This window comes from Oncorhynchus gorbuscha, linkage group LG17, assembly GCF_021184085.1.
Source record: "Oncorhynchus gorbuscha isolate QuinsamMale2020 ecotype Even-year linkage group LG17, OgorEven_v1.0, whole genome shotgun sequence".
NCBI classification, from domain to species: domain Eukaryota; kingdom Metazoa; phylum Chordata; class Actinopteri; order Salmoniformes; family Salmonidae; genus Oncorhynchus; species Oncorhynchus gorbuscha.
In genome coordinates this window covers 25,664,714-25,689,708 of record NC_060189.1, presented here as the reverse complement: position 1 = coordinate 25,689,708, position 24,995 = coordinate 25,664,714, and the positions used below count along the sequence as shown (strand labels likewise).

Sequence of the window (24,995 nt, the reverse complement as noted above, 5' to 3'; positions counted from 1 at the left end):
GGGTGTAAGTTTCTTGGCCAGTTCTAGCATTTAGGTCACGTACATGTCCCTGGGCTTAGAAATGATTGATTTCCCCCTCCAGGATGGAGAAGCTGTCTTCATTAAAGTATGGAGATTCTAGTGGGGGGATATACAGTTGAAGTCGGAAGTTTACATACACTTAGGTTGGAGACATTAAAACTCGTTTTTCAACCCCTCCACAAATTTCTTGTTAACAAACTATAGTTTTGGCATCTACTTTGTGCATGACACAAGCCATTTTTCCAACAATTGTTTACAGACAGATTATTTCACTTATAATTCACTGTATCACAATTCCAGTGGGTCAGAAGTTTACATACACTACGTTGACTGTGCCTTTAAACAGCTTGGAACATTCCAGAAAATGATGTCATGGGTTTAGATTGGCTAATTACATCATTTGAGTCAATTGGAGGTGTACCTGTGGATGTATTTCAAGGCCTACCTTCAAACTCAGTGTCTCTTTGCTTGACATCTTGGGGAAATTTGGCTAAGGTGTATAAAAACTTCCGACTTCAACTGTAGGTAGCACACAGGAGGACATTTTCTCTGTTGAGATCATTTCCTTTTGAATTTCTAGCCAAATGTAAAATGTTCCTGTTTTGATTAATTTTATTGAGTGAGTTAGGTCTGCACTGTACCAAATTAGCACACCCCCTAAGTCCCTTCCCGGTTTCACACCTAGTAGTTTGGTGGATGGGACTACCAGCTCTCTGTAACCTAGACGGCCACCAGTGGGTCCATCTCTCTATACCATGTTTCTTGTAGGATGACTTTTTGTATTTCTGATTTCTTTGGTGAAGTCCAGGTTCCTGCTCTTTAGGTGAAAGGCAGGATGCACAACAATGAAAAGAGCAGCAGAGTGAATTTTGATTGGCATTTTCACACAGAACAGATTTATGATACTCAACCACCATCACACACCACAAAAACACATGCACACACACACACACAGTCACATGCACTTACAACAGGTAAACCTTGCCAAACAGGAATATGAGCCAGTGAGACAAAGAGGGGAGCCATGCCCCTCGCAAACACACCAATGTTTGTTGTGCGGAGGGGAGCCTTGCCGTTCCCATCTTGGCAAGGATGCACAGCTCTGGTGGTCTCTTTCAGCACATTGCTATAAGGCTGGTGATTTGTCAACTGTCACAAGGCCTGTTATTAATTTACTGCACTTCTCTGAGAATAACACTGGAAATGTAGCTCAACAATTATTTCTCCTAAACTCTGAATCAGTTCCAGAGATGTGCTCCTGACAGCCAGGCTATTGTAAATCTCAGTTCATTATGTCATATGGAACCCAGGGCAACCTGCAGCAGGGCAACCTGTAGCAGGGCAACCTGAAAGCACACAACAATCTATGTCTCCCTCTCTCTCACACACACACACACACACACACACACACACACACACACACACACACACACACACACACACACACACACACACACACACACACACACACACACACACACACACACACACACACACACACACACACACACACACACACACAGAGGTTGCCTCTGCCAGGATGCTGAAACTTGGTCGCAAGTGAATCTTCCAGCGAAGACAATATAACCCCAACCTGTGGTTTGAATTGAAGAGGGCAGTCCATAAGTGCACATGAACGAAATCAAGGATATGGAAGGATTCTGTATGGAGGAATGGATCCCTCCCAATGTCTTCTACAAATGCAAAAAAACATTTTAGAAAAAGGCTCAGTGTCGTTATCTTCGCAAGGGGATACGGCTGGAGTATTGAAAACAGGGAATCCAATCATTTTGATCCCTATCGTTTATTTTAAATGTTTTATTAATTGTTAAACAAAATCTATTTTATTCGAATAAAATAATATATTATTTTCATTTTTGGAGCATACAATATACTTTAGTATTTATTATTTATTTTATACAGTATGTTTTGCTTATATTTAGCAAAGGATCTAATAATTCCGTACCCCATTATATGTAGGCCTATGTAATAGTTTATGTGTTGGGGGGCTAGGGTCAGTCTGTTATATCTGGAGTATTTCTCCTGTCTTAGCCGGTGTCCTGTGTGAATTTAAGTATGCTTTCTCTTTCTTTCTCTTTCTCTCTCTTGGGAGAGGCGGCAGGGTACCCTAGTGGTTAGAGCGTTGGACTAGTAACTGTTGCAAGTTCGAATCCCCGAGCTGACAAGGTACAAATCTGTCGTTCTGCCCCTGAACAGGCAGTTAACCCACTGTTCCTAGGCCGTCATTGAAAATAAGAATTTGTTCTTAACTGACTTGCCTAGTAAAATAAAGGTTAAAAAAATTTAAATCAGAGGACCTGAGCCCTAGGACCATGCCTCAGGACTACCTGGCCTAATGACTCCTTGCTGTCCCCAGTCCACCTGGTCGTGCTACTGCTCCAGTTTCAACTGTTCTGCCTGCGGCTATGGAACACTGACCTGTTCACCGGACGTGCTACCTTTCCCAGACCTGCTGTTTTCAACTCTCTAGAGACAGCATTAGCGGTAGATGAAAAGCAAACTGACATTTACTCCTGAGGTGCTGACTTGTTGCACCCTCTACAACCACTGTGATTATTATTACTTGACTCTGCTGGTCATCTATGAACATTTGAACATCTTGGCCATGTTCTCTTATAACCTCTACCCGGCACAGCCAGAAGAGGACTGGCCACCCCTCATAGTCTTGTTCCTCTCTAGGTTTTTTCCTAGGTTCTGGCCTTTCTAGGGAGTTTTTCCTAGCCACCACGCTTCTACGCCTGCATTGCTTGCTGTTTGGGGTTTTAGGCTGGGTTTCTGTACAGCACGTTGTGACATCAGCTGACGTAAGAAGGGCTTTATAAATAACTTTGATTGATTTGATGTATGCCATGCAGGCCAATCAACCAAAGTCCCCCTCGAAGGTTGTTTCCTGTGGCACCACCCTTCAGCGGAGAGCCGTTTCCTCTTGTTGTTGCCAGACAGGAATAGAATTTGGAGGGGCGGGATTGGGGGGAGACCAACACATATTGCTCTCTCTCTCAACCGCATGCTGTCCTGATTACAGATGTACACAATCACCGTCTCTTACACACTACAAATGTGACTCGTTTCAGGGAACTAGGTGTATGTCGCACATCACTACTTCACAGGAGAGGAATTTGAATGGAAACATTTTGAATGGAACACTTGAACTTCCATGTGCCTTATTAACAAACGTGTATGCTATCTGTAAATATGAATACAATTGTTAAATTACGAGCCTAGTTGGTTTATCCACGGAAAAAGCGAGGAACCTTCACGCTAGCCATGTTGGGCTGAGATAATGAATAGGCTGGAAATGCCGAGAGATGAATTCGGATTGGTCTGCCATGTAGCACACTTCTGTCTATAACATGAGCTGCTCAGTATGTGTTGGTAATAGTTTCTATCGCAGCTTTTTTTGAAAGATATCACAAAGAACTGCATAAGTGTTACTAATGCTCTCTACTTTCTGGAGGACCAAGTTTGAAATCAGTGGAATGCCCGATGGAAGCAGAGTATGATAGCTAAGGAGAAAATTCTGGCATTTAATTGCAAATATGCGGAGGGAGTCAAAGAGAGAACACACAGAAGGTTGTTGTATAAAACACCTGTCTCTGGATTACAGTTGAAGTCGGAAGTTTACATACACTTAGGTTGGATTCATTAAAACTTGTTTTTCAACCAGTCCACAAATTTCTTGTTAACAAACTATAGTTTTGGCAAGTCGGTTAGGACATCTACTTTGTGCATGACACAAGTAATTCTTCCAACAATTGGTTACAGACAGATTATTTAACTTATAATTCAATGTATCACAATTCCAGTGGGTCAGAAGTTTACACATAATAAATTGACTGTGCCATTAAACAGCTTGGAAAAATCCAGAAAATGATGTCATGGCTTCAGAAGCTTCTAATAGGCTAATTTGAGTCAATTGGAGGTGTACCTGTGGATGTATTTCAAGGCCTACCTTCAATCTCAGTGCCTCTTTGCTTGGCATCATGGGAAAATCTAAAGTATTCAGCCAAGAAAATTATGTGGATATATTGAAGCAACATCTCAAGACATCAGTCAGGAAGTTAAAGCTTGGTAGCAAATGGGTCTTTCAAATGGACAATGACCCCAAGCATACTTCCAAAGTTGTGGCAAAATGGCTTAAGGACAACAAAGTCGAGGTATTGGAGTGCCCATTACAAAGCCCTGACCTCAATCCCATAGAACATTTGTTGGCAGAACTGAAAAAGCGTGTGCGAGCAAGGAGGCCTACAAACCTGACTCAGTTACACCAGCTTTGTCAGGAGGAATGGGCCACAATTCACCCAACTTATTGTGGGAAGCTTGTGGGAGGCTACCCAAAATGTTTGACCCTAGTTAAACAATTTAAAGGCAATGCTACCAAATACTAATTGAGTGTATGTAAACTACTGACCCGCTGGGAATGTGATGAAAGAAATAAAAGCTGAAATAAATCATTCTCTCTACTATTATTCTGACATTTCACATTCTTAAAATAAATTGGTGGTCCTAACTGACCTAAGACAGTGAATTTTTACTAGGATTAAATGTCAGCAATTGTGAAAAACTAAGTTGAAATGTATTTGGCTAAAGTGTATATAACCTTCCAACTTCAACGGTACATCTTCAAACTAAGGGTAACCATTGCATCCGTGGCAGAGAGAGAGAAGCATTCATCCATGTATATGGGTAAGAGAGTGTAGCTATCTACATTGTCAGATATTATACGTTTATAATTCAGTCAGAAAGTAATTTCATTTCAAGTTAAAGCGTAGTGTTAGCTAGCCAGCTAACATTAGATGGCTGGCTCGCTAGCTAACATTACGTATATGATAGGCGTAGTAATATTATTCGTATCTCAGAGCCATTTGCATTGCTAGTTATAGCTCTAGCTAACATTGAACCTAGATGGTTAGCTTTAGCTACAGATTCATACAGGGTAGTAACGTTATGAGTTAGGATTATGGTTCATTGTTTAGCTAGCTAGCTAGTAACCAGTTCACTGTACCATTTACACCTTCTGTATCCTGTGCATGAGACAAATCAACTGTTTTAATTATTTAATTTTGTATAGTATGTGTTTACCAGAGACGGTAATAAGAAGAACAATATGATCTGCACCAAAGTCAAATTAGGATATAACATTTGGCCAACGAGATAGTGTCCAAGTTATACAATTCTCTGGTAGAATTCCCCGCTTATATTTCATCACACTCACAACTGTAAAATATTTTCTGTAATTAGTTTGCATTAACTTGTAAATAATGGTCTTGTTGTGAGTTTATTTTCCTTCAATAATGAATACAAATTAGCTAAAGTTAAGATGTTGTCAGCTATATGATATGGTCATTAACTGAACTGGCTAGCCAGCTACCTTAACATTAGCTAGCCAGCTAACAAGATAGAAACAAATCAAACATTGTTTAGAAAGTTGTTTTTAGTTGCCTGGTTTGCTAGATTGACATTATTTAAACGGATGGGTTTATTGGTGTTAAAATACACCACTGGGCTGCTGATGTCGTGCAGCCTGTCATTTTGTGTTTATTCTCTTTCATAACAACAACAACAAGTTTGAAGTTGGATGACAACAGAATGTTCATGATGTCACTGCGACAACTGTCTACTGACATGTCGATAAACGTAGTATGAACCAGCCTTCAGTCTTGAAATCTTTGGTTGTTTAGTACACTACCATACTCACTCTGTTTAGCACATGGCCTCAAATGTGACTCCTTAAAGAGATGGGTGGGGCTAAGTGTGAACGATGCTGAATGGGTGTAGACAAAGAAGAGCTCTCCAGTAGATGTACCAAAACATTGAAGGGCCATTTTCTCAAAAGTGGTGTTTCAAGTTGATCAACTTTCAAAGCATAATTACTTTCCCATTGTTCCTCAACTGTAGTGTATGATACTAGTGTATGATACACCATTTTCTAGCTCTGAGTCTCTACTTTAATCCAATGTAAAAAACACAATTTCACATTTTTCTACGTATGACCGAATCAAGCCAGTCGGTCACAATTGTGGTCATCTGTTGTGCAGACAACCATCCAGGAAAATAAACAATTAAATGGTTAAATAAAGGTTAAATAAAATGTAAATAAATACAAAAAACACACAGTACATCAATGAGGTTTTAATGAGGTGACGAGGTAAAGACAATAGCAAAGCAAGAGGAAAACAAAAGAGTCTCTGAATGCAGAGGTAGAGTGTGATGAGACTGTCCTCTGCTCCAGCTCTGTACTGCTGACTGAGCCACATAGACATAGCAGGGCTTTGATTGATGCCTGTGTTCTCTACACTGGTTAACATCAGATTATTGCTCTGCAGTTTAACACTGCACACATGCCATAAAGCACAGCAGCACCGCCTAGCCAGCCTCAGGGTGGACATGGAGGAGGAGGCAGCCCAGCCCGCAGTCTACACCCACTCTCCCTATGAAGGGCTCTCCCTCAGCAGGCTCTGCAGGGTGGGACCTTACGCCTACACCTTCACCCCCATCCCGGACCGGTTACAACCAAACCAACAAACTCCTGAGGATCCATAGCTCATATGATTACTAATGAAAAAAATGATGTATGAATCTACTTTTTTCTTAAATGAGGTTATGCTCTGCATTTACCTTTCAGCTCAGATTTTATGACATCACACAATCCTCCCCCAGTGTTTTCAGTAATTACATGACGTAGTCAGTTAAAAAGTTAAAAGTAGCCAGCCAGGGAATTCTGGGCTCCATTTTCATGTCCTCTGTACATTCTAATGCCTTGATCCCATCTGAAATACACAGCTAAATTATTGAATACGTTAACGACTTTAACTCCCAGATTGGTCAAATGAGTTGTGGTATTTTGTAGAAAGACTTTACAATTAAAATGACTAAAAATGTATGAATTCAGTGTGTTGCTAGTTGTTTTGGATATCGTCTAGGCCTAGGCCTATATGATCAGGACTATTGGACTGCTCTGCTGCTGTGGATACTAAGGGTAAGGAAACCAATTTGTAATTTTGTAATTTGGTTCAACTATCCCTTTAACAGTTCGGCCTGTCAATCAATCATCGTGGGTGGGATTGTCAGGGGATCTACAGGTATGATTGAAAAATGAAGCAGGTGTTAAACATAGGCTTTGTTACACAGAAAGCAGCAGTTGACTACTCCATTGTCGACACTTTAATCAAATTAGTAGGCCTATTTCAGTATCTTTAATAATAAGTATTATGACATTAGCTTTTGTAACCTCCAATTTGTTTTCTTTTAGCTTATTGTGCATACCAGAATGAGGATCTCTCTCCACTACCTATTGTTCTTGCACTGAGGATTCAACATCTTCATCGAACGTTTTCATAATTTATTTGCAGATAACCGCCAAAAAGCAGTAGTAGCCTACCTAATGGCTCTCTCACCGATGCGATTCGGTTCTGTCCACCTAACAGATCTGTTCAAAAAGAGCCGTATGTTCACTGACAACTAGCAGGTAGCCTAGCGGTTAGAGTGTTGGGCAAGTTACCGAAACCCTTGACCTAACTTAGTCCTAGTTTGCTCCAGGGATGCCATACTACCATGGCTGACCCTATAAAACGATTCAGTTCACTGCACCTATCCGGTGTATGTGACAATAAAACATTTTTTAGCTACATTGGCAAGTCTCAACATGGGCTTCAAATCCTAGGAATATACAAACCACATGTTTGGTTTACTTGTCCCGATGTGATACCATGGACATATAACTACGTGGTATGAATAGCAAAGGGTTTTAGGAGATTAACTTTATTCAGTCAGTTCCACACCTTTTATAAACTAGTCAACACTTACTGTTTAGTTGTCAATCATAGCACAGTAAATAGCCTATGCCCCCCCCGACTCCATGGCTGTATAGGCCTATGACACACACTGAAGAAATAAATGAACATGCCACAAAACAATAATTAAGTGGATGTGTAAGTCACAGTTTACTTAAGGTAAACACTGCTCCCACAACCCCTTCCCCTGTCCCTCTGTCCATCTCTCCTTCCTTGTGTCCTCATCAGTTCTGTCCACATCCCCCCTGCGGTGGGCCTGGCAGCGTACACCTGTTCAAGCCCGGCTCGGCTCCCTGAAACCCTACCCCACAGTAAAGGCTGGGAGGCTGACCGACGGGTCAGAGGTCAATCAACAAAGGTAGAGGTAACCCCCCCGACAAGCCTGAGAAACAGCAGCCAGCCAGGTAGACGGGCTCACTCAGTCTGACCCCTCTATCACTCTATTGCTCTCTTTCAACAACTATCCATCTCGCTCTCCATTTCACACATACTGTATATACACAGTGTACAAAACATTAATAATTCCTAAAATTGAGTTGCACTCCTTTACCTCAGAACATCCTCACTTCATTGGGGCATGGACTCTACAAGGTGTCAAAAGCGTTCCACAGGGATGCTGGCCCATGTGGACTCCAATGTTTCCCACAGTTGTGTCAAGTTGACTGGATGTCCTTTGGGTGGTGGACCATTATTGATACACATTCAAACCGGTGCACTTGGCACCTAATATGTTCAAAGACACTTAAATATTTTGTCTTGCCCATTCACTCTCTGAATGGCACACATACACAATCCATGTCTCAACTGTTTCAAGTCCATCTTTGACCTGTCTCCTCCCCTTCATCTACACTGATTGAAGTGGATTTAACAAGTGACATTAATAAGAGACCATAGCTTTCACCTGGATTCACCCGGTCAGTCTATGTCATGGAAAGAGCAGGCATTCCTAATGTTTTGTACACTCAGTGTATACACACATGAATTATGCAAATCCCCCCCCCCAAAATCCCCAAAGTTTTGAAAACACCACTCATGACTTCAACCTCTTCAGATACTTCACTTTCTTGGTTTGGATGCATGGTGAGCACTGACACTGACACTGACCCTGTCAACTCAACATGGAAGAGGCAGATGAGAAGTGAATTAAGGTTTTATAAGCTCTGAAATGTCACCCAGGGCTACAAAGGTGGTGATGCAAATACTGAAAGTGTGTACCTAGCCTGGACATACAGGCACACACACACACACACACACACACACACATGATAAATACACATTAACACAGACATAAACAGATGGATAAGCAAATACAAGGACATACAAAAAGATATAGCACGGTTAAGTAAATTCCTTTTTCACCTTACTTCAGAAAAGAAAACGTGTGACAATTACTTAGCTGAAATCAAAGTAACCCTTTTTCAACCATTTTTAACATCTTCAGCTGAAAGAAATCCATGAATTTGAGAAATTGCATGACAATGTTACAAATGCAGTACATGCACATTCTCAAGACAACCATTGACCAAGCAATCTCACACACCTGTACATGGGTACTTTGGCGTTTATTTGACCAGGGCCTGGTTTCCCGATTGCGATGGAACTTAGGCTTAGAAGTGTTTAACGATGCATCTTTCCTACAACGGCCGAATATGTAATATGCTTTTCCCAAAACACTACGCAGAGAGAACGGTCAGTAAGTGCGTCAATGGAACAATTCAAATCTTTCCTTAACATTATAATTATTTGACAATACTTCATTGAGCACATGTTAGGCTACCAGTGGTGACCTGTCATTCAGGGCAGGAGGGGCTTTATTGAGCCACACATTTTTAGCAAAAAGTAATAATAATATTAATTAAAAATAAATGTTGGGCTTGCCTATTTTACATGTAAATTTTAGCATTAATACATGCCACATATCAGTTTGCGAACAATAAAAAGATATCATTAAAAAAAAGAAGATATAAAAAGAAGAAGAAGATATATCATTGAGTTAATAAAGCCGCATACAAACATGGTCTTTTATTTTGTCTTCCTGAGTAAGGCAGCTCCAACAAATGCAGGTGTTTCAGCCTAGCTCAGTGCTTTCTGAGGTGGTGGGGCAAGCCAGCAGATAATACGGAGCGTTGCGCCGTTGCGCCTCATGGGGACACTACGTCACGGTCAAGTCTAAGGGTAGAGCTAGAAAATTCTAGCACCCTGGGTGCTGCCATAGAGTTACATTAGAAGTGCCCATCCAAAAAGGTTCAAGGTCATTATATATGCCATTTAGCAGACGCTTTTATCAGATGTCAAACATTCTACGAATCGTCAAATGCTCTACCAACTGAGCTACACAGGACCACACAGGCCACAGATGAAATGAAGTCAAATCACATTAGCTTTGATTGGACTAATCATGTCACCATCATACTTTCAAAATCTTAGCTAGCAGTAATCATCAGGAATTAAGTCAATAATCTACTGGAAAATCCTTTTAAATCCTTATCATATGAAGAGAAATACTGAAGAGAAATTATTGATAAAATGTATCGGTGCTCATCGGCCATTGGACATAAACATTACACAACAAGTTGGAAATTGCAAATTCAACAATGAGTGGTTTGGAAGGAATCAGTGACAGTGTCTAACTACAAGCATTGCAAAGTAATCACCAGCTTCCTATTCAGTGGAGTGGCTGTGTGGTCCCAAATCTGGGATTAAAGGGCTCTTTTCCAAGTTTGAAATGATAAACATTCAACATTGGCTATGCTGTCAATGAAGCATGATTTGTGCCGTGCTCAAAACTTGACTTCAGTGAGTTCAAGACAAATGGGAAGTCGGGAATAAACGAGCTCCGACTTGGAAAATACGTTTTGGAATGTCATCCAACTTGGAATTGTAAATCTGGCCTCTTTCTAGAGCTCCAACCTGAAGATCAATGACGTCATTATGATCTGACTTGGTTTTTTTCAGAGTTCCCAGTTGTTTTGAAAGCACCATAAATCCAGAAAATGCCAGACTTTGATGACAAAATTTGCCCAACAAGGTAAGTCCAAAAATGTCTTGTATGCTGCATAAATTATGTAATTTGCTAGCGAGATATGTATACCGTAGCTAAGAAAGTAATACTAAGTGCATTATGTGTAGTAAGATGTTAGTAGCCCATGTGCCTCACCTTAATAATTTGGTCCATTTACCCCTCTTAATTTCACCTACTGTTCTGACTTGGTGGTGTACATGTAGCCTATAACCTGTTTAAGAGAAATGTAATCATTGAATATTGTAAGAGCTTTCTTTGTTTGCTTATATTCCCCACTTTATTTATCCTACGGTTCTGACTTGGTGTACAGGGAGGACACTGTAAGAACTGCCCATGTTCTGAATTCTGTCACTGTACATTTCAAAAGTGCTAAACAAATAGTTATATTCACTACGTCCATCCTAGCTCGCTCATTGATGTCTTAATCAAAATTACGGATTGCCTCTTATCCGCTTGTCGTCCCCTTATGCCATAGTTTGTACATCTCAATTGTCATTAGAAGCCACATTTGTTTAAACAAGTCAGCCATACCAGATACTGTATGTTTTTTCAAAAGGCAGTAAATGAGGCTGAATGAACTGTTTTGCTGTCAGACAGGGGCATTCTATGTTTTGTTCTATATGTTGTATTTCTATGTGTTTGGCCTGGTATGGTTTCCAATCAGAGGCAGCTGTCAATCGTTGTCTCTGATTGAGAACCATACTTAGGTAGCTTGTTCCCACCTGTGTTTGTGGGTAGTTATTTTCTGTTTAGTGTGTTTTGCACCTGACGGAGCTGTTTCGGTTGTTCTCGTTTGTTGTTTTGTTAATCAGTGTTCAGTTCCATTAATAAAATGACGAACACGTACCACGCTGCGCTTTGGTCCTCACCTTGTTCCACCGACGGCTGTTACAGTCACGTTATAGTGCAATTAATATATTGTTTCGTTTTTTAGCTTCAAGATTTCCATGCTAAAATAGCCACTGTCGGCTACACATTAAATATATTGTGACAGACAGTAGCTTACAAGTAGGAAAATAGATCTCAATTGACTGACCATTAAATTAATTTCAATATGATTGAAATAGGCCAATAGCTTATTGTTTATATTTTAATGCAGGCATCTCAGTTTTTATGTTTGTTTGTTTGTATCAATTGCAAAAACACTGGCAACTTGGTATTTGTAGTCAACTTTGTTGGGAAGTTATCAGCAGTCATAGAGATATGGATAAACCATGGATAAACTATGTTTAGTAGACCTTCTGTGTATAAAGTGACATGGGAGCGCAAAAATGCATCTTAAATCTCAATATGCTGTTCTACAAGTGGTCTGAGGCAGGCATTAGATTATGAGCGTTTTCAAGTGCACCGTTAACAACAATGGTTTTAGGAAACAGCTCTGAGATTTAACAATGCTCCTACGAAGGTTCTAAAAATGAACATAGCCATAAGATGCTTTTGGGAAAACAGGCCCAGTACGGCACACAAGTCCCTAGTGGCCAGAGGGCCTCAGTGCACAATGGTTGTCACGCCCTGACAATAAAGAGCCCTTGTTTATCTATGGTGTAGTAGGTCAGGGCATGACTAAGGGGTATTCTAGTTTATAATTTCTATGTTGTGTTCTAGTTTATATTTTATTTGTTGGTGTTTTTGTATGATTCCCAATTAGAGGCAGCTGGTAATCGTTGTCTCTAATTGGGGATCATATTTAAGTAGCTATTTTTCCCACCTGTGTTTGTGGGATAATTGTTGGTGTTTGTGCATGTGCAACACGTCACGTTTCGTTGTTCGTTTATTGATTTATTGTTTTTGCTTTAAGTTTCACTTTTTGAAATAAACATGTGGAACTCAACCTCCGTTGCGCCTTGGTCCCGTTCTTACGACAACCGTGACAATGGTGGAGTCCACTTTCCTTAAAGGACATGTAGCACAAGATTAGAGTTCTATCCTGTCTATATATAAATACAAACTGTCGAGAAACTAGGCCTACCTGTTCATCGTCTGCTCTTACACATATCAACGTAGTTATTCATTATCAGCTTGTAAGCAAATAGCAGGCCTGTTCAGTCATTGTCTGAAAACACCAATAAAACACTTCATTCACCACCTCCACAATGCCTGCTCCATTCCACCACCTAGCTACAGACACTGCCCTGGGGCAGTAAACCTGCTTTCCCTGTGGTCAGAGGTCAGAGGATAAGAGAGAGGTGAGATCTGCCTGCCACTGACCTCTACCTCCAACTGTTCAGATTAATCCAAGTCTACAAACCCTTAAACCGCTGCAAGGCTTCCTTTGTTAATCATTCTGGGTAATCTTTGCAGTTTGTGAAGTCCACTCTGAATTCATATTCTTATATCTTAGTATATACTATAAGTACCTATGGGGAGGGGGGTGGTAGGGGGGGTGTAGGCTATGGTGCTTTTTTGACTGACCTGTACCCTTGTTGCAGTCATAACACAATACCTACTTATCTCTTCTAGCCATCAGAACAACCCTACATAAACTCACACTGGCCCTGGCTGTACAAAAAACAAAGACATACAGTACACACACACACACACACACACACACACACACACACACACACACACACACACACACACACACACACACACACACACACACAATGGAAGCGACTGGAATCGAAAACATTTCAACCAATAAATATATTGGTCAACTTACAATGCTCTTACATTGAACACAGTGAGAATACAAACAAAGTAGAAGTGAAACATGAAGTAACGTTTCTAAAGGACATGGTTTGTACAGTGTCTATCATCAACTATAAACTTCGCTTGACAAGGAGCTTCAGGGATGCAAGCTTTGAAAGCAGAGTGTCGATACACCAGCTTGTATACCTAACAAACAATGGTTTTCTTTCCCTGAGCCCTTTTTTCTCTTTCAAGGTTTGGGTGATAGTCAGAGATAGGGAGGGAGGATACTCATTTCAACCACCATATCAAGTAACTGTCAGCATGTCTAGACCAGGGGTTTCAGATGCTGTTGCCTGGTCATCGCTGAGGAATTAAACCCCTTCTGGGTCACAATACCGCCGGGCTTTAGGGCCTTTAGAAACCCAATGGCCCATTGTTGTCACTGACAGCTCCTTAACTTTTCATGAGATGGCTGACAGTGCAGACAAAACAAACCTTCCTCCCAATCCATCACATGGCACGGCCAAAATATTGAGTAACCCTTTCAGGGCAGAAACCATCTGAAGGAGTGTAGGAGGGGGGTATTGTTCATTAAGTGCGGGTGGATCTGAGCCAGGTGTACAGGTATTGTCTTTCTATAGGCATGTTGAATGTTGACAGGTCCTCTGATTACGGGAGAGGGGTAATTAGTGCTTTGAACATGAGGTTAGCCTTTAAGTGACCATCTTTCCCCCTATTATACCTTACCTTGCCGTGCCTTCATGTCCAGCCACATGAAATATAGTGTAATGTCTGCTGTAGTCATCCAAATTGTCTGCCATTTATCATTGAAGAGTCTTGTTAGTTTTTAATGATATGAATCAAATACTGTACATTAACCAGTTGAATGATTAGGGGTGAGAATCAATTCTGCAGAACCTCAGTGTCTCCACTTCAGCTGCCTCTTAAGCAATGCCCGTTCTTCTTTAATGCTCTTCTGTCTAACAATGTCTAGTTAATGTGTGTCCAAGTCACTGTATTTTACTTTAGAGCAGGGTCTTACCTCAAGGATAAAACTCCATCATGACAGAGTTAAGCTTTAGTATTACTCTAAGTTGAGACTTGACATATTGTATTAAGATTAGTAGGTATTACGTGATTGAGTGTATTAAGTGAGGTAGAGTGGAATGGATGATGTCAGACAAAGCACATGCCAGCTATAAATATTAAAACAAAAGATGTTGGCGACACGGGAACGGCTCCTCTGAAAATGAGACAGGTACTTAAAGTCGGCAAGAGTGAAAAAATACTAATTGCTGTCACTGGTTGTGCAAACTGCAGAAGACCATAAAGAAAATAATCTGTCACCTTCATTGTTCTAATGCTGACCCTGCGTTTCCCTCGACAACACCTCACAGCACAGCAGCAGCCGTCTCCCTCCCAGTCCAGCTGTAGTGTATGCTGGCTGCTGCTACTCTGAGCTCCTTCAGGTTGACACTGAGCCAGTGGCCCAGAATATAGAGACACTAGTGAGAACAGGAGCTCTTCAAGTTCCCCAATGAGTCACAACAACGTTAGACTGACCTGATAGGGTTCTTTGAAAGACAAACAGGATAACACGAAAGCCACCTCTGAGGCAGTTCACTGTGTCTGTGTATTTCCCAGTGAAGTCTCCCAAGCCAGTCCCTGCCTAGGGATTCAGCATAACACACCCATTCAACCCAAACTGTCTTCCTTGAATTCATATGTTGGTTGTTACTGCTACTGTACTCAAAATATTAGTCTACTGGAAGTCGGGGGGGCTGGGGGGAGGGGGGAGGCGGTATAGGGGGCAGGCTGACTTCCTCATCACAAAAATGGGACGGCAGGAGGATAGGGCAAGGAAGGGGGAGCCCTCACATAAACAGCCTCCACTCTCACATGACAGTTACAGCAGAACTCTGTAGCTCTGATGCCAGGAGCACCAATAACCCAGTACAGCAATCTTTCCACCACACATCACCTGGCCCTCTTCCACCAAAGGAAATCTGTAAAAGCCATCCATCCACGACCACATCCAGTCCAGAGCCTCCAGGTGGGCAGTACAGGCCCAACAGGTCAATGGAACCCTTTCTCCTGCAGCTGGAGAAATTGATACCATGAGGCAAGCACAATAAGAGCACCATGCCTCGACTGTTTACCACCTTAAAATTAGGGACCTATTTAGCCATCAACATGTGTATAATAGGAGAAGGAAGGGGCAGCCCCCATCCCACCCTCCAACCCTTCCACACCTGGAGAGGACCACACAGGTAACTGAGAGAGGACTCATTTCCCATGGAGAAGGACTGGCAGGTGGGATAGTGTATGTCTGTTTGGGGAGGGAGAAAATACCTGGTGCTTCAATATATAGAGATCTGATATGATTTAGGCCACCCCGCATAGAGACTAGACCACACATACAGAGGAAAGTTTTTCCCCGTCCCGTATCTCCCTGTTCCCATAAGACATTAGGTGTTGAGGGGATTCAGAGGAGGCTGGAGGGTTTGTAATCCAAGATAAGCATGAGACCGTAATTTAACAGCGGTGGGAATTGTGGGGCGAGCCATACAGGAACACTTTCAATGCATGGTGAAGGTCAATTGGGACTTAACTTCCTCCTCAGACTCTGCCACTTGCTTATTTTCTCCCTCCTTGCCCCCCCCCCTCTCTTCCCGACAACATAATAAAGAGATAAGCATTGTTTAGCAAAACAATGAGACACTTCCAAAGACCTTTCGGTCTGAGACGCTGAGGTTTCACATCCATAAACAGTGTGTGGCCGTGAGCAGAGAAATAAAAGACTTCACAGGAAGACTGGGACATTATAATTGAAGTCATTACCCCACAGCCTCTCATGACTCCAGTATCTACATTGGAGAAGGACTTGATATATATTACCTCTACACCCAACCAGAGGACAAAATAATAAGGTGTGTTGGTAAGGGGAGTTATAGCCACAGCTTTTGCGGTGACCGTATTTTCGCCAGTCTGGCGGACACGAGTCATGAAGGCAGTCAAATTTGACATGACTGTTTCGTCATAGTAATTAGGCTTCTCCAAGCTCTGATGGTCATTTGTTGCCTACCAAACTTACTGTCTGGTACTCTGCACTCTATTGTCCCTCTAATCACTAAGAGATCAATGCAAACATATTTGAAAATCGAATCAAGCACTTTTTTACCTTTATTTAACTAGGGTAGTCAGTTTAGAACAAATTCTTGTTTTCGAGGTTAACTGCTTTGTTCAGGGTCAGAATGACATATTTTTACCTCGTCAGCTCGGGGATATGATCTCGCAACTTTTCAGTTACTAGTCCAACGCTCTAACCACTAGGATACCTGCCACCCCATGAGAACCCTTGAGCTCATGTCGCAACATTTCTATAGACTATGCAATTGCGTGAGAAAACAGAGTGATGGCCGCTAATAAAAATATGAGGATCCCATCAGCTTTTTATAGGCTAGGCCTATTATATGTATTTCTCAACTCTCCTAATATTAAGCACATTGCTTATATTTACAACAGGAGTACAGCCTACCAGGCTGGCATGAAAATAAACCATGGGAAAAGAGTCCTCCATTTGCTATTTAAGTGCATAGATGACATGTATTTGTTTCCGCTGCCCCCGTTTCGATACAGGTGCATGATAATAGTCCATTCTAAATCAAAACAAAAGTCACACATATTATTTAGTTCATGTAAAGACAAGATTAAATCAATAATAGTCTGATGGGTGACAACATTATCCTATCACTTGTGAATTATATTTATTTTATTTTTATTTCAACCTTTATTTTACCAGGTTGGCCAGTTGAGAACAAGTTCTCATTTACAACTGCGACCTGGCCAAGATAAAGAAAAGCAGTGCGACAAAAACAACAACACAGAGTTACACATAAACAAACGTACAGTCAATAACACAAAATAAAAATCTATGTACAGTGTGTACAAATGTGGAAGAGTATGGAGGTAGGCGATAAATAGGCCCTAGAGACTAAAATAATTACAATTTAGCATTAATACTGCAGTGATAGATATGCAGATGATGATGTGCAAGTAGAGATACTGGGGTGCAAAAGAGCAAGATGGTAAGTAATATTATGGGGATGAGGTAGTCGGGTGTGCTATTTACAGATTGGCCGTGCGCAGGTACAGTGATCGGTAAGCTGCTCAGACATCTGATGCTTAAAGTTAGAGGGAGATATAAGACTCCAGCTTCAGAGATTTTGCAATTCGTTCCAGTCATTGGCAGCAGAGAACTGTAAGGAAAGGTGGCCAAAGTAAGTGTTGGCTTTGGGGATGTCCAGGGGATGTCCAGTGCAATGTACCTGCTGGAGCGCGTGCTATGGGTGGGTGTAGCTATGGTGACGAGTGAGCTGAGATAAGGCGGGGCTGTCTCACCCTGACCTTAGAGAGCCGGATATGTAGTGAGGGCCAGCCAACGAGAGCATACAGCTTGCAGTGGTGGGTGGTATATGGGGCTTTGGTGATTAAATGGATGGCACTGTGATAGACTACATCCAGTTTGCTGAGTAGAGTGTTGGAGGCTATTTTGTAAATGACATCGCCAAAATCAAGGATCGGTAGGATAGTCAGTTTTACGAGGGTGTGTTTGGCGGAATGAGTAAAGGCGGCTTTGTTGCGAAATATGAAGCCAATTCTAGATTTAATTTTGGATTGGAGATGCTTAATGTGAGTCTGGAAGGAGAGTTTACAGTCTAACCAGACACCTAGGTATTTGTAGTTGTCCACATTTTCTAGGTCAGAACCGTCCAGAGTAGTAATGCTAGTCAGGCGGGAGGGTGCAGGCAGCAATCGGTTGAAGAGCATGCACTTAGTTTTACTAGCATTTAAAAGCAGTTGGAGGCCGTGGAAGGAGTGTATGGCGTTGAAGCTCGTTTGGAGGTTTGTTAGCACAGTGTCCAAAAAGGGCCACATGTATAAAGAATGGTGTCATCTGCGTATAGGTGGATCAGAGAATCACCAGCAGCTAGAGCGACATCATTGATATATACAGAGAAAAGAGTTGGCCCAAGGATTGAACCCTGTGGCACCCCCATAGAGACTGACAGAGGTCCGGACAACAGGTCCTCCGATTTGACATACTGAACTCTATCTGAGAAGTAGTTGGTGAACCAGGCGAGGCAGTCATTTGAGAAGCCAAGGCTGCTGAGTCTGACAATAAGAATGTGGTGATTGACAGAGTCGAAAGCCTTGGCCAGGTCGATGAAGATGGCTGCACAATACTGTCTTTTATCGATGGCGTTTATGATATCGTTTAGGACCTTGAGCGTGGCTGAGGTGCAGCAGCTTTCCGATCTTTGGGGATCTCAGATGACACGAAATGTAGGTTGAATAGGCTACAAATAGGGGTTGCAACAATTCTCATAGTTGCACACTTCATGTAGAACAGCCCATAGGCCTACATGTTTTAATAAGGTTTGTATCACAACTAAAGTGGCCAAATAATTTCTTAAAATTAAGCACATTAATCCGTTTTACAAGGGGTGTAGAGCCTAACTGACAAATATAAGCAGCACCTGAGTTTCAAGTTTGGGGGAAGATCATTTACACCATAAACATTCACCTTTATAATAAAAGCATTACATGCATAATTGCATTTATTGTCAATTTTGATAATGGTGTTTTCCGCTAATGGAACATTTGCGCTTACTACCATGTGTGCAATGCTGCACTTATAATGGGAAGAAATAGCCTAATAGCTTATCTCTCACGATCGTCTAAAGAATTAACGGACTAAGGCGCAGCAGCGTACGTAGAGTTCCACATGTTAAATAAATGAAACTCACCAAAACAATACAGAATAAACGAAGCGTGAAGTAAATGCAGAGCTCAACAGTAACTACACAAAAACAAGATCCTACAAAACACAGTGGGGAAAATGGCTGCCTAAATATGATCCCCAATCAGAGACAACGATAAACAGCTGCCTCTGATTGGGAACCATACCAGACCAACATAGACATACATTAACCTAGATAACCCAACCTAGTCACACCCGACCTAACCAACATAGAGAATAAAATGCTCTCTATGGTCAGGGCATGACACTACCCCCCCAAAGGTGCGAACTCCGGCTGCAAAATCTGACTCAATAGTGGAGGGTCCGGGTGGGCATCTAACGTCGGGGGCGGCTCCGGGAACGGGGCAAGGTACCCAATCCGCTCGCGGTTATGGAGCCAGGTAGAACACTGTGCCCGGACTGGGCATCTGCGTAGAGGAGGGCCCCGGCCATGGAGCTGGGTTGTACGCCGCACCCGGACTGGGCACCGGCGCCAAAGAAGGCTCCGGCCATGGAGCTGAGTTGACCGCCGTGCCTGGACTGGGCATTGGCACAGAGTAAGGCTCCTGCCATGGAGTTGGACTGGACGCCGTTGCTCGAACTGGGCATCGGCGCAGAGGAAGGCTCCTGCCATGGAGCGGGACTGGACGCCGTGCTCGGACTGGGCATCGGCGCAGAGGAAGGCCCCTGCCCTGGAGCTGGAGGTTCCGGACCGTGGATCATCTCAGGAGGTTCCGGACCAGGGACCGTCTCAGGAGGTTCCAGACCGGGGACCATCGCCGGAAGCTCCGGACCGGGGACCGTCGCCGGAAGCTCTGGACTGGGGAGGCACACTGGAGGCCTGATGCGTGGAGCCAGCACAGGTGGCGCCAGACTGGTGACATGCACTTCAGGGCGAGTGCAGGGAGTAGGCACAGGACGCACCTGACTGGGAAGGCGCACTTGAGGGAGAGTGTGAGGAGCAGGCACAGGACATACCTGACTGGGAACACACACTTCAAGGAGAGTGCGTGGAGCAGGCACAGGACGTACCTGACTGAGAAGGCGCACTTGAGGAAGAGTGTGAGGAGGAGGCACAGGACGTACTGGGCTGTGGAGGCGCACTGGAGACCTGGTGCGTATAGCCTGCATCAATGGCACCGGAACTTTAACACACTTTGCACGGCAAGTGCGGGGAGCTGGCACAGGACGTACCGGGCTGTGGAGACGCACTGGAGACACGGTGTGTAGAACCAGCACAGGACATACTGGGCCGTGGAGGTGCACTGGAAGTCTGGAGCGTAGAGCTGGCACAACTGACACAACGTGTCCTGGACAGATGACAATCTTCGCATGGCAAGTGCGGGGAGCTGGCACAGGACGTTTCGGGCTGTGGAGGCACGTGAGTAGAACCGGTCCGTAGAACCGGCACACATTGTACCGGAACGATGACACTCTCCTCAAAGAGAGTGCGGAGTGCTGGCAGAGGTGGCATCGGACACCTAACACGCTCCTCAGGGCAACTGTCTCTTTTATTTATTTATTTTAACCTTTATTTAACCAGGTAAACTAGTTGAGAACAAGTTCTCATTTGCAACTGTGACCTGGCCAAGATAAAGCATAGCAGTTCGACACATACAACAACACAGAGTTACACATGGAATTAACAAAACATACAGTCAATAATACAGTCGGAAAAAAAGAAAACAAAGTCTATATACAGTGAGTGCAAATGAGGTAAGGTAAGGGAGTTAAGGCAATAAATAGGCCATGGTGGAGAAGTAATTACAATATGGCAATTAAACACTGGAATGGTAGATGTGCAAAAGATGGATGTGCAAGTAGAGATACTGTGGTGCAAAAGGAGGAAAATAAATAAATACAGTATAGGAAAAGGTAGATAGATGGGCTGTATACAGATGGGCTATGAACAGGTGCAGTGATCTGTGAGCCGCTCTGACAGCTGGTTCTTAAAGCTAGTGAGGGAGATGGGAATCTCCAGCTTCAGTGATTTTTGCAGTTCGTTCCAGTCAGTGGCAGCAGAGAACAGGAAGGAAAGGCGACCAAAGGAGGAATTGGCTTTGGGGGTGACCAGTGAGATATACCTGCTGGAGCGTGTGCTACGAGTGGGTGCTGCTATCTGCTGTCTTGCCTCTCCAGCCAAACCAACAGCTCTCTCTCATCACTTCTCAATTTATCCCAATATTGCTCCTCGGCATCGCCGACCACCCCGTGTGCCCCCTCCCAAAAAAACACATTTTGGGCTGTCTTTTGGGCTTGCGTTGTGGCCACGAACCCAGGCATCTTCGCTGTCCTTCCCTCACCGCTTGCGTCTACTTCCACGGAAGGCTTTCGTCTCCAGCCATAATATCCTCCCAAGTCCAGGATGTCTTCTCCTCCATTATCTCCTCCCAAGCCCAGGATACAGTACCTTCTCTTCCCGGGCACGCTGCTTGGTCCTGTTGTGGTGGGATCTTCTGTCACAATCGTCTAAAGAATTAACGGACCAAGGCGCAGGGTGCGTAGAGTTCCACATGTTAAATAAATGAAAATCACCAAAACAATACAGAACAAACGAAGCGTGAAGTAAATGCAGTGCTCAACAGTAACTATGCAAAAACAAGATCCCACAAAACACAGTGGGGGAAATGGCTGCCTAAATATGATCCCCAATCAGAGACAATGATAAACAGTTGTCTCTGATTGGGAACCATACCAGGCCAACATAGACATACAATAACCTAGATAATCCACCCTAGTCACACCCCGACCTAACCAACATAGAGAATAAAAGGCTCTCTATGGTCAGGGTTTGACATTATCAACATTTATGGTACACATTCTGATCTGTTGCATCAGCCACATATCATTAAAAAAGTATTGTTTTTATGCTAGTAGTTGTATTCATTTGGGATCTATCTCATCCTACAACTGTCCCGGACTGTTTGGAATATTTGTTTATCGCACACAGAATAGAATAGGTCGACTTTTGTACTATGGGGATAGCAGATTGACAGAGGCTAGTGCTTTTGCTCTTTGTTAGGCATAATCATCTTGTTGGCTGACGAAAAGTAAATGTGGACAGTTCTTCCAAAATCTTCAATATGCACCTCGGAATTTAATAAGGATGCATGCAGTTGCGCGGTGCCTGTATAAAGCCTCACTACTGTATATAGCCTCACTACTGTATATAGCCTCACTACTGTATATAGACTCGCTACTCGCTACTGTTATTTTTCACCGTCTTTTTACTGTTGTTTTTATTTCTTTACTTATCTATTGTTTACCTAATACCTATTTTTTACTTTTTAAAAATCACAGTTGGTTAGGGCCTGTAAGTAAGCATTTCACTGTAATGTAATCATTAAAATCCAGACAGAAAATATTTACACAAGAAGCAACCTAATATCACACAGCCAACTCTAATCATTTACACCATTCTGCGATTCTCACTGTTAAACATCGCACAGTGTTCAACCCAATGGATCTTTATGTCATCATTTGATCTCGTCAGTCAACGCCAATTTTTTCTAAAGTAATCTGGTATCATTTCATTTCAACCATGTTGTATTCGGCGCACGTGACAAATAAACTTTGATTTGATTTGATGAGTCTGACTTGTAGCCTGTGAGAAGACCCAATGACGTGACAGAGAGCCATGGGAGTGAGAGATTGAGCAGCACACTCAGGGAGAAGGGCACAATGCAGTACTCCCGGCCGCAAAAGGCATGGATTATTTTAGGGTGCATTACGGCCAACAAGGGGATGCCTCCGTGACATTTGCGGCATTATCAAGTGCTTGTCAAATTGTGAATGAGAGACTATTGGAGTGTGTACAGCCTGCACAAAAAACAAAGCAGGGCTCGTGCCTTTCAAGGGACTTCTTTCAAATCATCATTAGAGTCTCATCATGCAGTCTTACAATGTATTAAAAATCTAAACAACGTTTGTAGAACAACTAAAGTTACATTAACAACTCTAAATTAAGCATATAGGAGTACCTATTTCTTTGTTAACTGCTCAACACTGAAATAGACTACATTTTCTTCATAGCGTGCTTCTTTAGACCAGTCTAAAATAAATAATGAATTTATTGTGAATGTGTAGGTTATATTACATAGATATATTCAACTTTTTTAAATGGCTTGTAGGGTATATGTTGAAGCCAGGAGATGATAAATGTGTTTATTAATTAACGGTCAATTACTGTGAGACAGACAGTTATTTGCTTGACAATCAACACAGCCCTAGCCACAGCTACTACATGCTGGCAATACAGAGCTCACAAGTCTTACAGCCATGTCTCACCCTGCCGTTGTGTACCCATCTCACTGGACTATCTCATAGGCAAATGGGCAGTGGGTACAAACGTAAAACCATCAGAGAGGTGCCCATCAGTGATGAGGACCACAAGGCAAAGCTGGGGCATGGGTCATGACTCAGGACATAGTCAGAAACCTGCAGAATCACACTGCATGCCTACAGCTATCTACACTGGGAGGAGGGTGGCAGCACGCTTTATTCTGAGCATGCCATCTGTGCCCCCATATCACCTGCAGTACATGAGTGGAACCAATGCAGCCTGTCCCTGTTACGCCAACAGAGCATGAGGTGAACCAACACACACTGATCTCCCATTACCACATGCCTCATAATAAACGTAAGACCCACCTCACTGGACTCATTACAAAAGGGGTAGGAAAGAAGAGGTTATTACCATGTCATTGCCATATTCACAAAAATAAACCAAGAGCACAGATCAGCAGAGTCATGGTGGTGTCAATTCAGGTTGATCAACTTGTAGGGAGCCTTGGTGTAAAATTGATGAAAAGTATTACTTTGCATTACTGGTCAAATACAACCAGCCTTGAGACTCAAAGTAAAGTTAAACATGTATTCACAAACCTTTAGTGAACTTGGGTCTGCCAAGGCCAGCGCTTGCCTCTTCAGCTCAGTCACATTAATTTGACATTGTTGGCAAAAGCTTCCTTTGCCGTCCCTTCTCTCTGACTCGGAGACGGTCACCGACCCAGCGCCCTCGGGTGGTGGCCGGCTGTTACACCGCGCATACTCGGATGAGTGAAGAATTTTCCTGGTATTCAGATCAAGAGGGAACGGCGACTCTCCGCTGGGACAACCCTCCACCTTCGTCAGGAGAGAAACGCAAGTCAGTTCAAATAGATTCATTGATTTCTATGTAGGAAAATACAGTGGTTTCAAACTTGTAGACGCACAACCACAGGTGTGGAAGCCTAACGTTACTTGTCTGGAGTTGTTTGTTGAATACCTTGACAAACTGCATGAATGTCAATATGAATAGGTAAACATTACCAATCTGCAGAGGTAGGCTAAATGCGATCCAAAACAAAAGGGTGTGCTGCGACAGGTGTTATTGTAAATCGGAACCGAACACTTTAACTGTATGTGTAAAACACTTTATATGACTAAAACACTTACAGTAAACCTGCAGTTGTCAGGGTCCCGTCCATGAGTTGCATTTCCCCGAAATGAGTTCATTCTCCTTGGTCTGGGTATACCTACTAGACGTAGTTCTCACATACACTCAACTGCGAAGTTGTAAATTGAAGTGTCAGTGCCTACACACTTGTGACTAACGCAAACCCGTCTGCTAGCTACCACTTCTGTAGAGAGTAGACTAATAACCATGGTTGTGTGCTGCACTGGATCAGTCCCATGACAATACAATCAATACGAGTGAAGT

The 24,995-nt window shown here is 42.8% G+C and overlaps 1 protein-coding gene across 2 annotated transcripts in view; it reads right to left on the bottom strand.

Annotated features, from left to right (window-relative positions):
• LOC124001500 (kinesin-like protein KIF26A) overlaps positions 1-24,995 on the bottom strand; it is a 139,412-nt gene extending 114,417 nt beyond the window's left edge. For both annotated transcript variants that reach the window (XM_046308320.1, XM_046308321.1), the window contains exons 1-2: positions 24,731-24,995; positions 24,179-24,418 (exon numbers count right to left, since the gene is read on the bottom strand). In XM_046308320.1, coding sequence (XP_046164276.1) covers positions 24,179-24,418; positions 24,731-24,790 — 300 coding nt within the window. In that variant the 5' untranslated portion in view covers positions 24,791-24,995. The remainder of the gene's footprint in view (positions 1-24,178; positions 24,419-24,730) is intronic.